The sequence below is a fragment of the Chrysemys picta genome, chromosome 7 (assembly GCF_011386835.1).
Source record: "Chrysemys picta bellii isolate R12L10 chromosome 7, ASM1138683v2, whole genome shotgun sequence".
Classification (NCBI taxonomy): Eukaryota; Metazoa; Chordata; order Testudines; family Emydidae; genus Chrysemys; species Chrysemys picta.
In genome coordinates, this window is record NC_088797.1 from 57,671,933 (window position 1) to 57,685,512 (window position 13,580).

Below are 13,580 nucleotides of genomic sequence, written 5' to 3' on the forward strand. Positions count from 1 at the left end.
TCACCCGTCCCCCTTCTGGCCTCAGGGAGGCACCCCCACCTACCCTCGACTGCCCCACCCCTGTAGGTGGCAGTGGGGAGGGAGCGACGAGCCCCACTCAGGGTAGCGTGGCAAGCATTGGCCCCGCTGACCGTTGTTCTCTTGTCTCCCTAGGCTCTGTACAGCTCCATCAAGAATGAGAAGTTGCAGTGGGCCATGTGAGTAGCGCCCCAGCCATGGGCCAGCCTCTCACTGGCTAGATGGGGCTTGCGGGGGCTCTGGCCCCAGAGCTCCATGCAGCGCGGACACACGGCCCCCGTCAGATGAATCCTTCAGATGCTAGTTTCTTGCCTCATAGCTTTGCTCATAGGATCCAAACCATCCCCACCTCTCCCTGCAGGCCAGGCCAGCTGGGGGTGGGGGGGAGGGGAGATGGCAAGTGTGACCTGGAGGGCAGATTGCCTCCAAGAGGGGCCAGAGCCCAGCGAAGTCCATGAGAAGATTCTGCATGCTCTCTCCAGGCTCTGTCTCCAGCCTAGGTGAGGAAGAGCGCAGCTGCTGCGTGTGCTGGAGAGCTCGCTGCCCGGGAACAGGAGTGATGTACAGAGGGGCCCAATAGGGCAGCAAAAAGCAATGGGGGGAATTGAACATAGACTAGATTTGGGCTGTCCAAAACGGGGATAGGAAGGGTCCCAGCTTTTCACCCAGCTGGAAGCTGTATAGCAAAGCAAGTCAGACTAGGCTCAGCTAACAGCTGGGAGGACTAGCTCAGGGACTGAGGAGACCCAGGAAGGCCCCAAAGAGGGAAATAACCTGGGCAGGATCTGGGCAGGCCTGAGGGGTGGAGTAGGATCTCTGCAGGCAGCAGCGTGGGGGAGTAGCTGAGGCAGGATTCACACAGCTTTAACCAGGGTGGCGGAATAGCCCCGCCCATCCACCAGTGTAGCTGGGAGGTAGGCTAGGCAGATTGTGAGCTGACCATGTGTTGGGGGGCAGTGGGATTTCCCCCTCCCCCACCCGGATCTACACTGGGTTGCTCATGGCTGAGAGTAGCCCAGACTGTTGGACCAGGCTAGGAGGGACAAGGCCTATATAAGATGAGAGCCATTGAGGGTCTGCTTGGGCATAACGGGGGAAAGAGGCTCATCTAGGCTAAATGGGGGAGTAGCCCTGGCCAAGTCTGCATAATGTAGCTGAGGGGTAGACTAGGGAGCGAGATTTGCAGAGCTGCCAGCTTGGGTGGGGTCTGTGCAGCCGAGTGGGGGCCTTGCACATGCAGAACTGGCCTGGTCCTAAGGCCTTGGGGTGGTCTGCGGGAAGGGGAGGGGGGCTTCTGGGCAGAGCCAGTTCCCAAGGCCACCTCTTGCCCAGTCTGCCTGTGGCCTGGCCCTGGCTGTGGCTCAGCCCCTTACCTGGTGCCTGGAAGAGGCCAGGGTGGGGAAGAACCAGAGCAGAGCAGGAAGCACCAGGGGAATGGGCCGGGAGCGGGCTGGGGCTATAGAATTGGGGGAGGGGCAAGGAGCCATGGCTGTGAAAGGGAGATGGCCCCCTTCCCCACGGCTGGGAGGGGCTCAGGGTAGGGTCCTACTGCCCAGGCAGCCAGTTCAATGGAGGGGCCATGCCCCTCGCCCACAGCTGCCATCCCCATAACCGGCAGCAGCCGCGTCGCTGGGAGCTCACATAATCCCGGCTTTGAGCCGACGCAGCTGTCATGGAGACGGCCAGCAGCTGCTGAGGGGTTTAATTAGCAGCGCTGTGTTTGTGAGGAAGAGGGGAGGTGGCAGAGCTGGGCTCCCACATCTTTGCATTGGGAGAGCGACACCAATGAGTCCAGAGCCCAGCAGGGAGCATGATTCACAGCCTGCGAGCATGTGAACAAGGGCCCACCTCCCTTGCCAGCTGGCTGTCGGCTGCCTCCCGCATGCAGCATGCCCGCCTCCCGCCCGCACATGCACTCCCCTCTCCCCCGCGCCCCAGCCCACGGGGCTGAAGGGATCTGCAAGGCTGGCTCATGATGTCCCACAGCCCCTCCCCATGCCTGTGGCTAGGTTCCTAACTGGGCGCTCATCCCTTTGGGGACCCAATGCCTCCTCAACCAAGCCCACAGTGGGCCAGGGCTTTGTGTTGCCCCCTGCTCCCCTGAAGGTGTCAGAGCCAGGGCTGCAGTTTCTCTCCGGGGCTCTGTCCCCTCCTTGCTATCAGAGGGGGACATGAGCCAGTCACCACAGGCCAAGATGGCCTCCTGCAGTGCCAGGGCACTGGCCCTTCCCTGCGCAGCAGGCCCCAGCCTAGCAGGCCCCAGCCTGGCCCCATTACCAGCAAGTTTTCCTGTTTTAGCCAAAGTTGAGCACTGGCTGCCAAGGGGCCGGCGGGCTCCCATGCCCAGCTCGAGACTGGCCTAACCGAGCCCCCAACCTGGGAGAGACGTGGTGCAAGAGCCACCAGCCTGATAGAGCAGTGAAGGGGCCTGGGGCATGGAGGGGGCTGTTGGTGTCTCTCCTGAGGTGATTTGAATGACCTCCCCCTCCCACCCCATTTGGCATGGCATGGCTAGAGTGCTGGGTGGCGTGTTGGCCAGCCTTGATGCCACTAACCTCTGCAACATCTGTGCCCACAGTGATGAGGAAGAGCTGAGGAAGTCCCTTTCTGAGCTGGCCGACCCCAACCCCAAATCCATCAAACGCATCAGCAGCTGCAGTAACCCCTTCCTGGACTTCTCGCAGGACCCCAGCATTGCCACCTACAAGTACGGCCTGCTGGTGCGCAAGAGCCATGCGGACTCCGACTGCAAGAAGAGTAGGTGTCTGGGGGCGGGGCTGGGGTGTGCTATGGGCAGAACCAGTTCTCAATGGGGAGCCACTCCCTTGCAGTCACTAGGGTTACAGTGGGATGAGTGATACAGTGGCAAGGGGGCTTCGGTTGGGACAAGGCCTGTCTCAGAACCAGCTCACGCCCTGACCCCTCTTCGTTCCCCTCCCATCATTTAGTGGATCCATTTAAAAAGCTACGTTCATGTAAAATTACAGCTGAATGTTCAAACACACAAGCCAGGCCCTCCAAATCTCTGCTTCCCGCAGCACCATTGTCTGCAGCTCCTGCACATGCCCACGCCCATGTGCCGTGCTCCCAGGGGACAGGGGCCTTTCAGCTAGTTAGGACTCCATTTGGTATTCATTTTTGTCCCTGCACTTCCAGCTTCTCAGCTGAGCACACCCCAGCCACCCGCAGCGGGAACCCCCACAGAGATTAAAGCAGCAGCGGAGGTAACCCCACATTCAGCAAGAGCAGCTGTGGTACCTGTGCTGGGAGGAGCAGACCTGAGGGCCTGACCTGCAGGGGAGCTGGGGCTGCATGGCTCTCTTCCATTGGGAGATAGCATTAGTGCGCTGCACGCCAACATCATCGCCACCCTGGGGTGGGGGGAAAGGCAGCTAGGTGCATGGCCGGTTGCAGGAGAGACCCTTCCCCCACCCTGCCTTAGCTGTGTGCGGAAGGAGGCGGGGGTAGGGAAGAGAGCTGGGGACATTAGTGAATAGCTCAGCTCTCCCCCTGTGCCTCTTTCCAAGGTGCTAATCAGCCTGGACCCCTAGGGGGTGAGGGAGGAAGCAGCCTGAGCCCCCACTCTGGGTTCAGACTGGGCGCAGGCTGCTCTCTTGTTGCAATGATAATTAAATCTAGCTCGGGGATGGGGGGGTGCAGCAAAGGGAGCCACCCAGTTCTGCAGTGACAGAGCTATCCAGAGAGATTCAGTTGGCTGGAAGCCGCAGAACATGCTACCTTCCCACTGCCAAATCCTTCCTAATCCCAGGCCTGTTGATGCCTCCTTGATCTGATTAGAAGCTGGCCGTATTTTCTGCATCTGCTGCTGGGCGTAGCTGTGCCTGGCAGGAAATGCTGTCTGCCTCTGCTTCCTCTGAGAGGCTAGCACCGCGGTTAAACACAGCAAGGAGAGCACTGAACCGTGCCCTGGCTGCCTGGCAGCAGCCTCTGGCCCCAGGGGGCAGCACGCAGGACCCTCCCCCCACAGCAGTGCCAGCTGCTGACCCTCACAGAGGGCACAGCTCAGGTGTGCTGGGGAGTGAGTGCCGCTGGAGAGCTACCCATCCCCTGGGTGGGCTGACGTGCACGCTGGCAGAGCACGCTGTGCCACATCATGCTTGGCATTGACTTTCCACTGACTCTGCTTCTCTCTTCCTTGCCAGCCCCCAGAGGAAAGAGAGGCTGGAAGACTTTCCACGCCATCCTGAAGGGAATGATCCTCTATCTGCAGAAGGTACGGTGCAGCGAGACCGCAGCCCACCTGGCGACCCCAGGGCAGGGCTTGAACTCAGGCCAGGCAGCTGAATCCCAGGGAGCCATTCTGGACTTCTGCCCCTGCCCCCGCTACCCTGGTGGGTTGTGGGACCCTGCTGCAGTGCTAGACAGATCAAGTGGAGGGATCCTTGCTGCTGTCTAGAGCGTAGCATCCATTTAAGCACCATGACACCAGGCACTAGCCATGAGCCTTTGGCCCAGGGCAGGGTGAGCCATCCCTGGCCAAGGCAGCACTGCTGCTTCCCCAAGGCAGGTGTTAGAGCTATGGCCCTTGCAGAGTAGGACTGTGTTACGGCAGGGTCCTGGTGGAGGAGTGACATGCCAGCCTCCAAGCTGGCCTCCTGCCTGAGACTGCAGCGTTTGTTTGCAGCAGCAGTGCCCCCCCATTGGGCTAGCAGCATAAGGAATGGCCTCCGATAGGCCAATCATACATGCAGTCCTCCCCCAGGGGAACACACGGACACAGCCAGCTCATGGCGGGTTGGTATGCACCAAATGTGAACCCTGGGAGCAGCCCTGATGCCTTAGCACTGTTGCACCTGGTACTGGTGAGCTCCTAGGAGGAGTGGCAAGGGCCACTATAGTTCCCCCCCATCCTGCTAGAGATGTGGCGCCCAGACAGGCTGTGAGGAGCAGGACTCATTTGTAACCGGAGCCTGGCCTTGCAGGAGGAATATAAGCCCGGGAAGCCCCTGGCAGAGGAGGAGCTGAAGAACGCTATCAGCATCCACCACGCACTAGCTACGCGAGCATCCGACTACAGCAAGAGACCGAATGTCTTCTACCTCAGGACAGCCGAGTGGCGGGTCTTCCTGTTCCAGGCCCAGTGAGTAACCCGGGCCAACGTGGGAGCTCCTGGCTGCACAGGCCAGGCATATGGTGCTGAGGGGCGCCAGCTACGAACATCGCACTGGGGAAGCGTTACCCATCTAGCACCACCCCCAGGGCTGGGAGTGGGCCTGTGGGCAGCATTACATTTTTCAGTCCTGCGACTGCTTCTCCTGGAAGAAAGGGCGAAGTGAGGAGAGCCAGCACTCCTTTGCCATGCCTCCCCTCACCACCGCACTGTAGGGAGCGCCCCTGCCATTTGGCCAGCGCTCACGCATCGATAGTAGCCAGCTGCTAGCTGGGGTTAGATGCACCATCTGCCATTACCATGGTCCATGGGCAGATTCTGGCCTAGGAGGCCCATTGGGCCTGTTCCAGTAGGGCACTTCCTCTGTTCCCAGGGCTCCAGCCTTGGAGCTGGCACCATCCCTGGAGGGGGGCGGGTAGGGAGGATGCAGCTTTGGGCCCATGGCTCAGTGCTTTGGCATTTCCCCACAGGAATACAGAACAGATGCACTCCTGGATCACACGCATCAACGTGGTGGCAGCCATGTTCTCTGCTCCCCCATTCCCCGCAGCCATCGGGTCCCAGAAGAAGTTCAGCCGGCCCCTGCTGCCCAGCTCTACCACAAGGCTGTCCCAGGTAACAGGGCACGAGCCAACTCACCGTGGTAGGGCTGGGGGCTGCAGGAGCAGCACGGAGGAGCAGCTGTAGAGGGGCTAACAAACAACGGCAGGTGAAATTCAACATTGCCATGCCAAATAGTGCACCATGGAGGGGTAAGGTAGAAGGGAATAGGTTGGAGCAGCTGGCAGCCTGTGCAAATTAACTGTCAGCTCGGGAAAGGGACCTGGCTGTGCCTGGGGACAGCTCAGTGCAGACCTCTGCTCTGCGCATTGCTGTGCTCAAAGCCTGGGCCGCTTCGTACAGACAATATTATAATGCCACACTGCAGAGCAACTGTGCAGTCTCCTGCGGGGAACAGGAGGGGCTCAGAGAAGGAACAGGGGCCTGGATGCTCTCCGAGGGAAAGCGCGGGATTGTGGCCTTAGGAGAGGAAGGAGAGAGGGCTGCAGGGATCCCGACTGGTTGGTCTAGCGCAGGTAGAGCAGGAGCTTCTGCTCCGCCCAGCTCATAGCACGCGAACAAGGGCAGGGTCGGCTCCAGGCACCAGCCCACCAAGCTTGTGCTTGGAGCGGCACCTGGAGGGGGGCAGCGCGGCGCTCTGGCTCTGGCCGCCGGGGAAAGCAGAGCCCCGGCCGGGCTCACCGCCCTCCTCCCGGTGCTCCGGCCGCCAGCAGAGCCGCAGCGGGCTCGCCGCCCTCCCACCGGCACTCCAGCCAGTCGGGGAGAGCGAGCGGCCTGCAGCCAGGCTCGGTGCCCTCCCCTGCCGCGCTGGGGGGAGGGGGGGGGGGCAGGCGGCAGGAGGCTTTTTGCCTGGGGCGGCAAAAAAGCCAGAGCTGGCCCTGAACAAGGGACACTGAATGAAATCAAAAGGTGGGAAATTCAGCCCAGTCTCAGGCTACATCTACACTACCCGCCTGAATCGGCAGGTAGAAATCGATCTCTCGGGGTCGAATTATCGCGTCTAGTTGGGACGCAACAGTTGATCCCCGAATCGACGCTTGTACTCCACCAGCGCAGGTAGGAGTAAGTGCCGTCGATGGGGGAGCCGCGGCGGTCGATTTGCCACCGTCCTCACAGCGGGGTAAGTCGGCTCGGATACGTTGAATTCAGCTACGCTATTCGTGTAGCTGAATTTGCATATCTCAAATCGACCCCTCCCCGTAGTGAGGACGTAGCCTCAGGCTAGTAAAAGAACCTAATTTTGGAAGGGAGCTAAACCTTCATGGCAGGAGCTGGACTGGTGGGGGTTGAGCAAAGCATTCCCTGGGGCAGGTTATCCCTTAAGTGCCCCCTGCAGGGGTTCTGCTACCAAACACTGTCAGAGACAGGATCTGGGCCTGGCTGGGTCCTTAGGCTAATCCAGCATGCCAGTCACCGCAGCCAAGTGGTACAGTGCCCAGCTGCAGTCCTAGCCAAGAGCAATGTGGGGTGTGGCCAGGGCTCCCCCAGCAGGGCGTGAGTGGGTGGGTGCCTGCTCAGGAAGGGGCACTAACACAGTCCTGCTGGGCCCCAGGAGGAGCAGGTGAAGAGCCACGAGTCCAAGTTCAAGGCCATGTCGGCAGAGCTGGTGGAGCATCGCTCCTCGCTGCCTGAGAAGAAGGTGAAGGGCAAGGAGTATGAGGAACTGAAGCAAAAGGAGGAGTACCTGGAGTTTGAGGTAAGCTCGGCACTCACCTGCTGGGGGGAGCCCTCAGCCCTTCTGCTGGCAGTGGCCCCACTCCCTGGCTCTTCCTGCTGGCCCCACTCCAGCCAGCTCCACATCAGCACCCCCAGTTGCTGCTCAGGGGCTGCTGAGACATCTCACTGCCTGGGGGTACCACCAGGCTGAGCAACGGGAACAGCTCAGTAAGACCAGGGAACATGCTATGGGGCTACTCCAGAGCCCTCCTCCCTTCCCTGCCCACAGACCCACCTGCCAGCTCGCACCATCCAAATACCTCAATCCTGTCCCCCACCCTCTGCCACAGCTGCCAGTCCCCCCAAAGGGGGAGAATTGGCTCAGCACAAGCAACACTAAGACTCGTGGGCACCTATTGCTGGCACCCAGCTCCTCCACCCCGCCCCCGGGATCAGTGAGGCAGCAGTAGGGGTGCAGTGCAAACCCGGCTTGGGGCCAGGGCCCTAGCTAGCAGGCGGGGGTGGGCAGTTCCATTGCATTTTCAGTCCGGTATGAAATGCTGATGAGAAGCACCCAGCTACTTCACCCACTGAGGCGGGGGAGAGCCAACTCCAGCTCCCAGCAGCGAGGCTGTGCTCAGTGCCCTATGCCCTGCGCCTCTCACCCACTCTCCTCCGCTTGCCTGCAGAAAACGCGCTACGGCACCTATGCCATGCTGCTGCGTGCCAAGCTGAAAGCCGGCTCCGAGGACCTGGCGGCCTTCGAGGCCACACTGTTCGATGCGGCCATCAGCGAGGAGGACAGCCTCAAAAAATCCCGCTCCAGCCCCTCCCTCAACCTGGAGCTACCTAGCACGGGCACCAAGGTCAAGCGCAACGTCTCGGAGCGCAGCAGCCGCCAGCCCACCAGCAACGTGCAGAAATCCTAGAGGGGCAGCTCCTTCCCACCCAGCCCCAGGGCAGCCGGGCCCCTGCCGCCGAGAATCTGCATGACTTCATCCTTCGTGGGCACAAGCCATGGGGCTGACAGCTCTCACCCAGCCACCAGCACCAGCCCATGCCAGCTCAGCATGGAACCAGAGCCCTCCACCGATTCCATTGGAAACAGATACCGTGCAGTGCCGTCTCCAGCCCCTGCCAACCGGGCTCACACTACAAGACTTACCTACCACCCCCCAATTCCCTGGGAACTGGGTGCAGGTTTCCCGAGGGGGGAAATAACCAAAAACCAACCACTGAGCTAAATTCTTCAGTGTAAAAAGCAAAGCAGCGCTCTCTCCTGCTCAGGCCCCACGGCCCCCCACCATGGTTTCTAGGACAGACTGACTCGGGGAGACAACCCAAGTGGGGCCCTTTTATACAGCATCACCGCAGCCCTGGCCACCCCAGGGGCCAGTTTCTTTAAAGCCGCCAGATGGGCAGAGCCCTGGCCGCTCCCTGTGATGCCACCCTCCCATCTGCTGGTTTCTTACGGTTTTGAACGTTTTTGTGATACAGTTTTGCACTTTTTAGTACCTGACTGAGCTGACTTACAGGAGGTTTTAGGGGGTAATTTTGATGCTCTTTTGGGAACTGTAAAAACAAACCCCAATCCCTCCAAGGCATTTGATTCCTAGAGCTGCTGCTGGTTTTTTTGTGACTGCGGGGAGCAGAGGCCCAGCCCCACCCACAGCCGCTAGCCTAGCACTAGTTTTCTATGTTGCAGAGGAGCTGGCTAGTTCTGCACAGCCCCACTCAAGACACTGGACTGGCTTGTGCCCCTTAGGCAGCAGCTAGCACCTGCCCTCGCACGCTGAAGTGGTGTTGCCCTGGGGCACAGGAAACTACCACCAGCGTTCCAGCTCTGGCTGCAGCTGTACGGTGCAGGGGAGGAGGATGCTAAGCAAGCCCTGGGCTCAGCCATGAAGCCATAACGAGGGGCCAGGGTGGTGTCTGATGAGCACACAGTGCCCCTTTGGCTCATCGTAGTGCAGATCACTGTGGACAGGCAACACGGGTGGCTTTCCTAGCTGGACTAGCTCGGGGCATGGCAAGGGGGGGAGGGAAGAGCAGGGTTATTTTGAGAGCTGGAATTCAACCTGCGCCTGCTGGCCACTTCCCCCGAAGGCTCCTCTGCTGGAGGGGCTATGCCAGTCCTGCCCCCTCTACCTCCCACCTGAAAGGGCTCAGAGGCTGCAGCTCTGGAGCTGGTGCCCCTGAACATCACGCCCAGGCCCTCCCTCTCACAAGCTTTTTCCAGCACTAAAGGGCCTTGTCCATCCCTGACCACTGGAAGAATAGCAAAAAGGGAAGGGCCGGGACAGCCTAGGAACAAAGCCAGAGCTCACAGGAGCTTTGCCCCCAGCTTGGTTTGGTTACTGGAGGCTCCTCTCCCATGAGGGAAGCAGCATGAGCTCTAGCCCAGGAGTTCACCTGCCACATTCATGGCCCAGGCTGCAGCAGACCATCCTAGCAGCATGCCTGGGGGCAAGGGGATCCTGTCACCAGCAGGGGGCTAGATCAATGCATGGTCAGCTGCAGCTCAGGGCTGCGCTATAGCACAAGGGTGCAGGTTCAGCCAGCAGGCAATCCAGGGCCTAACAGGACTGCACCTACCCCGGGACCTTGGTCAATGGCAGCAGGACAGCCGCTGCCCTCCGCCCCGACTGCGAATGTGTCTCTCTTTTTATTCTGCTCTTTTGAGTCTATTGCAAAAAATCTTTGTACAGCTTCTTCCATCAGTTACTGAAGTAAAACCTGCTCTTAAGCTGCTGGCTGGAGTCAGTTCTTCCCCTGCACTAGGAGCACTGAGCAAAGGGATCCCTGTCAGACAAGTTCCCAATCCCCCCTCATGCAGAGAAGCACTGTGACTTGGCCTAGGTCACAGGTTAGTGGCAGGAGTGATACAGGGACACTGCCTCTCCCCCCCCCCATGCTATGATGGTGCAGGCAGTCCATGGGCAGGCCCTTATCTCCACAACCAGTGGGGAAACTGAGGCAGGGGCAAAGTGACTCAACCGAGGTGACAGTGAATCAGAGGCAGGAGCAGAGAACTGTGCTTAAAGGAAGGGGCAAGGCCAAACGACACAGGTAGGGCTGATGTGACCCTACCAGCACGCACCCCCTAGCCCCCAGTGCTCGGAACACCCATGCAGTTGGGTAGGGTGCTCTCAGCAGGACACTGGAGACACAGTGCAAACATTCTGGGAGTCACACCCTTTATTTACCTAAACCAAGAAACCTGATGAGGGATCTTTAAATAAGAGCAGAGAGGGGGCTGGGTTCCGCACAGCAGGGCCTGCCAGGCTGCGGCCAGCCCTGCCAGAGGAGAGTCAAAGAGGCACGGGCAGCCCACTCTGGGGCCAAGAGGCACTTGTATTCAATCCGTGGGCAGTGCGGGGGCTCCGAGCCTGCCGCAGCTCCTCCCCTCCAAAGTGTCAGTCACAGCCGGGCTACCCCGGGGCCAGAGGGAGGCACGGCAGGTCAGTGCACCTGCTGCTGCTGGCTGTGGGGGGGCTCGCCCAGCAGCTCTGCAGAGGGCAGCGGGTGCAGCTTCAGCGGTGGGGCCGGCGACTGCTCCTCTTCCACCGACTGGCTCCCATAGGCACTGTCCTCCTTGAGCTCTGAAAAGCAAAGAGCCAGCATGGTGACGAGGGCAGCTGGACCCCTCCTGTGCGGCAGCCCTAGGGAGAGGGCTGAGGCACCAGGTACACTCCACTGCCCCCCAGGCCTGTCCCAGCCCTTACCTGTGCTTTGCAGCTTGTCAGCCGTCTCCGCTTTGCGAAGCATCCTTACTCCCTCGCTGAGCCCCATGGAGTCCAGTGCCTCCAGCAAGCCCCCCAGGCTGCCGCCAGCGAGCTGGGGAGAGAAGGCAGTGAGAGCGGGCTCGGCAAGGGGCCAAGGAGAGGAGGGGGGTTCCCCGCAGGGGGGACTCACCTCGTAACTGAGCAGGAGGCTCCCGCTCGGGGAGGCCGTGTCCTTGTACGTCTCCACCAGGCTGCGCAGGCCGAGTCTCTGGGCCAGCTCAGTCCAGTCCGAGCCACTGCGGTCCTGGTTCAGTAACTGCTCCAGGCCCTGCAGGGTGTTGCTGTCGAGTGACAGGATGGTCCCTAGATGGGGGAAAACACATCAGCCCATCGATGGGCCCAGCCCTGCCCAGACATGGCGCCCCCGTCCCAGAGACGGGCTGTCACTGCCATCCCAGCATGCTCAGCCCTCAGAAGGGAGGGGTGTGACTGGGGGGACCCCTGCTCACCTGGCCTGGGGGCAGCAGGCTGCTCCGACTCTGGGCCCTGCAGCGAGGCACGCAGCAGGATCTCCCGCACCTGGGAGAGACACATACAAGATGTCTGAGCCATATCTTGAGAGCATCCCCACAGCATGTTCCCCTCATTCCCTCACTGGGCTCACAAGTGCAGGCCAAGCTCCCCCAGCAGAGCCGGGACTCCCAGCACGCCCCAAAGAACATGCAAGGAATGGGCGTACGAGCAGGGGAGAGCAGGGGCAGGAGTGAGCCCACACTCTGCTGCTCTGCTGGCCCCCGACAGCACCAGAGGCCCAGAAGAAGCTCCTGGGACCCCATCCTGCCAGAGCTGCAGTACAGAGGAGCCTGGAGGGCAAACACTCCTCTCCCCGTCACCAGCCCGAGGCTTCCACGGGAACCAAGGGCTGAGCAGGGCCCCCAGGTGGCCTGGGCAACAGGAACACCCAATACTGGACAGGATGCAGGTCCAGCCTTCAGGGTGGGAAGCAGCCACTGGCTAGGGGGCCAGTATTCCTGCACTGATCCTTACAGAGCCCAACAACCGCCTTGGAGCCTGGCACTGGCCTCGCCAGACCTCTGGTCAGACCAGCCCCCAGAGCCCCACGCCCCTCAGACCAAGCATCATAAGCTCATCCCATAGCGAGCCCCACATCCCAGGAGTGTCTCTGGGACCCCACCCCACACAACACCGCAGTGCCAACACCTGCCACAGAAGAGCGAAACATTTGTCCTTTAGCTTCTTTTGATGGGATTCCGCAGCTGGAGGGATGGCAGAGCTGCCAGACTCACGTGCCCAACCAGCGCTCTGGGACCCACCGCTCCCTCACAGGGCAGCTCCCTCTCCAGAACCAACCCACGCTCTTGGGACTCCAGTTCCTCTGGTTTAACCCCTGATGTTCTGTACCTTGTGGCTCCTGGTTAAGTCAAGCGGTGTGTGTCTCCGGCGCTGCTTTGCACCCCGGGTGCCAGGCTCCCTGCTTCTGTGCTCAGCAGTGGTGCTGGTATCTGTGTGCTCTGTGTCTGACTCTCCCAGCTCCATGCCTGCCTCCTGATCCTCGGGCCCACTGTCCATGTCGCTGCTGGCTTCGGACGAGGACGACCTCACTGGCTCATCATTCTCACAGAGGATGTCCCCTCCTGAGGACAAAGTGAGGTCAGAGCCCAGACAGCACGGTCCCCGGAAGAGGGTATGGCCCCTCCCACCTGCCCGGGGTGAGGCTGGCTCAGATCCCAGCACCCACACCTCCTTCAAGTCGCCCGTCTCCATTGGGGGGCCAGGGATTCAGTCCCGGGAGGGTTGTTCACATGCACTCTCCAGTGCCCCTGTTAGCCAGCCTGGCTTTGCAGGTCTCCGCTTCCTTTTCACATCCCTCTCCTTGGGCCAGGATTCGGGGCAACTGGCTTGGCCCAGCATATGCAGAGGAAGGAGGTTACAGCATCACTTCAGATCTCACTCGCCCCAGAGGCCACCCCCAGCCTGGCCAGCAGAGCGCCCTCTGCTGGAGTTATCACTTCTGTCTATACCTCAGCTGGCCTCCATCTGCCACCTCCCACTGGCTGGGCCTGTACACAAGCAGAGAGCCCACCCATTAGCCCTGCCCCCTCCTCTGGAGGCCAGTCTTGGTGGGAGGGCCAGACACTGGAGCACCAGGAAAGAGCCTGCCTCCTTATGCTGAGAAGCACCTAGCACAGCTCCGGTGCTACAGGTCTAGCAGGCAGCAGCAAGGACTGCTGGGATTGCCAGCCCCAGGGAAGCAGAGAGGAGCTACCTGCTTTGATGAGCATTTTGGTGAGGATGGGGGAGCCCAGGCCTGCAGCCAGGTGCAGAGGGGTGTTTCCAGCAAACGTCCGAGCATTGACATCAGCTCCCAGCTAGAGAGAAATGCAAGAGCCAATGAGGAACAGGCAGCAGCGACGCACCGAGAAGAGACACAGCCCCTGCATGCCGGTTGCAGCACCATGGGGGAACAC

The 13,580-nt window shown here is 60.7% G+C and overlaps 2 protein-coding genes across 10 annotated transcripts in view; one reads left to right on the forward strand and one right to left on the reverse strand.

Moving 5' to 3' along the window:
* The window catches only part of PSD (pleckstrin and Sec7 domain containing), a 90,727-nt gene extending 80,615 nt beyond the window's left edge, over window positions 1-10,112 (forward strand). For both annotated transcript variants that reach the window (XM_042850189.2, XM_005285534.5), the window contains exons 11-17: window positions 154-197; window positions 2,597-2,775; window positions 4,182-4,252; window positions 4,962-5,119; window positions 5,620-5,764; window positions 7,263-7,406; window positions 8,056-10,112. In XM_042850189.2, coding sequence (XP_042706123.2) covers window positions 154-197; window positions 2,597-2,775; window positions 4,182-4,252; window positions 4,962-5,119; window positions 5,620-5,764; window positions 7,263-7,406; window positions 8,056-8,295 — 981 coding nt within the window. In that variant the 3' untranslated portion in view covers window positions 8,296-10,112. The remainder of the gene's footprint in view (window positions 1-153; window positions 198-2,596; window positions 2,776-4,181; window positions 4,253-4,961; window positions 5,120-5,619; window positions 5,765-7,262; window positions 7,407-8,055) is intronic.
* A 426-nt stretch (window positions 10,113-10,538) lies between these two features.
* Window positions 10,539-13,580, reverse strand: part of NFKB2 (nuclear factor kappa B subunit 2) — a 68,110-nt gene continuing 65,068 nt past the window's right edge. For all 8 annotated transcript variants that reach the window (XM_065551558.1, XM_065551560.1, XM_065551557.1 and 5 more), the window contains 6 exons: window positions 13,379-13,481; window positions 12,514-12,746; window positions 11,601-11,670; window positions 11,282-11,454; window positions 11,092-11,203; window positions 10,539-10,968 (listed from right to left, as the gene is read on the reverse strand). In XM_065551558.1, the coding sequence (XP_065407630.1) occupies window positions 10,829-10,968; window positions 11,092-11,203; window positions 11,282-11,454; window positions 11,601-11,670; window positions 12,514-12,746; window positions 13,379-13,481 (831 nt within the window). In that variant the 3' untranslated portion in view covers window positions 10,539-10,828. The remainder of the gene's footprint in view (window positions 10,969-11,091; window positions 11,204-11,281; window positions 11,455-11,600; window positions 11,671-12,513; window positions 12,747-13,378; window positions 13,482-13,580) is intronic.